Source organism: Geospiza fortis, unplaced genomic scaffold, assembly GCF_000277835.1.
Source record: "Geospiza fortis unplaced genomic scaffold, GeoFor_1.0 scaffold355, whole genome shotgun sequence".
Lineage (NCBI taxonomy): Eukaryota > Metazoa > Chordata > Aves > Passeriformes > Thraupidae > Geospiza > Geospiza fortis.
The window spans coordinates 7464-10649 of record NW_005054714.1 but is presented as its reverse complement, the minus strand read 5'-3'; the positions used below and the strand labels follow the sequence as shown (position 1 = coordinate 10649).

General features: G+C 50.2%; 1 protein-coding gene across 1 annotated transcript in view; it reads right to left on the bottom strand.

Annotated features, from left to right (window-relative positions):
• LOC115949039 (dynein regulatory complex protein 1-like) overlaps nt 1–3186 on the bottom strand; it is a 6841-nt gene that overhangs the window by 2520 nt on the left and 1135 nt on the right. The window contains exons 2-5 of the mRNA XM_031065240.1: nt 2469–2641; nt 2248–2337; nt 1572–1658; nt 1301–1455 (exon numbers count right to left, since the gene is read on the bottom strand). Of these exons, the coding sequence (XP_030921100.1) occupies nt 1301–1455; nt 1572–1658; nt 2248–2337; nt 2469–2641 (505 nt within the window). The remainder of the gene's footprint in view (nt 1–1300; nt 1456–1571; nt 1659–2247; nt 2338–2468; nt 2642–3186) is intronic.

Below are 3186 nucleotides of genomic sequence, written 5' to 3'. Positions count from 1 at the left end.
AATCTTTGGGATGGAAAACAAATCCTTGGGAATATGGAACAAATCCTTGGGATAGAGACCAAATCCTTGGGGTGTAGAACAAATCCTTGGCAACTGGGAATTCAGAACTGGGAAACAAATTCTTGGGATGGAGATCAAATTTTTGGAATGGAGAATAAATTTTTGGGATGGAGAACAAATCTGTGGGAATAGAGAACAAATATTTGGGATGGAGAACAAATCCTTGGGAAGGAAAACAAAACTTTGGGAATAGAGACCAAATCCTCGGGATGGAGATCAAAATCTTGGAATGGAGAACAAATCCTTGGGGTGGAGAACAAATTTTTGGGATGGAGGAAAAACTCTTGGGAAGGAGAACAAATCCCTGGGATGGAGATCAAATATCTGGGATGGAGAGCGAATCCTTGGGAATAGAGAACAAATCTTTTGGGAATAGTGAACAAATCTTTGGGATGGAGAGCAAATCTTTGGGACGGAGAACAAAATTTTGGGGTGGAGAAGAAACACTTGGAATGAAAAAATTCCTGGGATGGAGAACAAATCTTTGGGATGAAGAGCAAATCTTATGGATAGAGAAAAAAAAACTTGGGATGGAGAACGAATCTTTGGGATGGAAAACAAATCCTTGGGAATAGAGAAAAAATCTTTGGGAATAATGGACAAGTCTTAGGGATAGAGAACAAATCCTTGGCAATTGGGAATTCAAAACTGGGAAACAAATTCTTGGGATGGAGATCAAATTTTTGGAATGGAGAATAAATTTTTGGGATGGAGAACAAATCTGTGGGAATAGAGAACAAATATTTGGGATGGAGAACAAATCCTTGGGAAGGAAAACAAAACTTTGGGATGAAGAACAAATCCTCGGGATGGAGATCAAAATCTTGGAATGGAGAACAAATCCTTGGGGTGGAGAACAAATCCTTGGGAAGGAGACCAAATCCTTGGGATGGAGAACAAATCCTTGGGATGGAGAACAAATCCTTGGGATAGAGAACAAATCCTTGCAATTGGGAATTCAAAATTGGGAAACAAATCCTTGGGATGGAGAGCAAATTTTTGGGAATAGAGAACAAACCCTTGGGGTGCAGAACAAATCCTTGGGAAGGAGAACAAACTCCATCCTTCCCTCCCTCCCCAGCTCCTGGATCATCTCCTGCCTGGTTTATTCCCAGCCTTGGGAATCTCCTGATCCCTCAGGGAAGGTTGGGAATCTCTTCCTCCAAGCAGAACAGCCCAGGAGCTCCCAGGAAATTCCCTGGGATCCCAGTTTGGCTCCATTCGCTGTCCCCATTCCCACCTCAGCTTGGCAAATTCCTGCAGGAATTCCCTCAGGATCGTCAGGACGTGATCCACTTGGATGGACGGGACGCGAGGGGCGCTCCCGGGGGGTCCGCGCTGGGAATGTGATCCGCTCTTCTCATCTGGATCCGTGGGATCTTCTACCTGGCTGACCTGGAGGGAGAAAAGCTGGATGTGGAATTTTCCGGGAGAACGCGCCGATCTTCATCCCTGGAATTCTTGGGATGCCTTCCCGGGGATCTGCCGGGATCCCCCCTGGTGGATCCTACCGGGATCTTGGGCGCGTGGTGGGATTCGTAGTCCAGGAAAAAATCCACGAGGGCGCGCAGCTCGTCCTCGTCCTCGATCCGGAGGGCCTGGAAAAGCGGGAATTCCGTCAGGGTTCCGTGGGATGGGGATGGGGAATGGGAATTCTCCAGGAGCAGAGGAAATGCTGGAATTCTGGGAAAATTCCGGATAAGCAAGGAATGGTGGGAAGGGGTTGACGTGGGATAGCCACGGAATATCCGTGGATGGGAAAGTCTGGGAAGAGGCTGGAGGAGCCCTGGAGGCGTTTAAATGGTCGGGATGGGCTGGAGATGGGAATCTGGGAATCATGGAATGTTCTGGGTGGGAAGGGGCCTCACAGCTCATCCCGTTCCACGGGCAGGGACACCTTCCCATGATCCCAAACCTTGGACACTGCCAGGGATCCAGGGATTCTCTGGGAATCCCAGCCCAGCCAGGAATCCCTTCCCAAGATCCCACCATCCCAAGCTCCCCTTTCCCACTGGAAGCCATTCCCTGCCTCCTGCCCCTCCAGCCCTTGCCCAAATCCCAGCTCTCCTGGAGCCCCTTGAGGGATTCCCCGGATCCTTCCCTGATCCAGGTGAGCATTCCCAGCTCCACCTCCTCCTGGCGCTCAGCATTCCAAGCCCAATCCTGGGAGATCCCATCCCAGCCCACCTCGAAGATGGTTCGGAGCTGCTGGACGTCGTTCCTGTGTCCCACCACCTCCCGCAGCGGCTTCAGGAGTTTGTTTTCCAGCAGGAACGCCTTGGGAAAAAGGCCGGGAAGAGGTGGCGGGGTGAGCGGTCCCAATCCCTCATTCCAAAGGGATCCACAAAAAAAATAAAAAAACCTGGATCTGGGGCTGGTCCCGGATCCTGAGCTCCAGCAGCGCTCACCGTCTCCTCGCTCATGACCTCCAGGACTCTCCGGAGGGTTTTCCTGGGAATGCCCGGCCGGGATGTGATGCTGTCCTCCATCCTTTCCTGGTTTTCCTTCCCTCCCTCTGCGCTCCGCGCTCCTTTCTTCCGACTCCTCCTCCCTTCCTGCTCCGGTTTTCCAGGCTTGATCCCTGAAAATCGGACAGGGAAGTGGGAGCAAGATCCCAAAACCGTGGGAATCCCTGGAAAACAAAGCTCCTGGGATGAGAGATTCTTCTTGGAATTGGGAAAACTGGGAAAAATAGTAGCAGGAATATCCCTTGGAATGACACAACTCAGGGATGGCAATTCCTGGAAAATCCCAACTGGAGCAAGATCCCAAATCGTGGGAATCCCTGGGAAACAAAGCTCCTGGGATGAGAGATTCTTCTTGGAATTGGGAAAACTGGGAAAAATAGTAGCAGGAATATCCCTTGGAATGACACAACTCAGGGATGGCAATTCCTGGAAAATCCCAACTGGAGCAAGATCCCAAATCGTGGGAATCCCTGGGAAACAAAGCTCCTGGGATGAGAGATTCTTCTTGGAATTGGGAAAACTGGGAAAAATAGTAGCAGGAATATCCCTTGGAATGACACAACTCAGGGATGGCAATTCCTGGAAAATCCCAACTGGAGCAAGATCCCAAACTGTGGGAATCCCTGGGAAACAAAGCTCCTGGGATGAGAGATGCTTC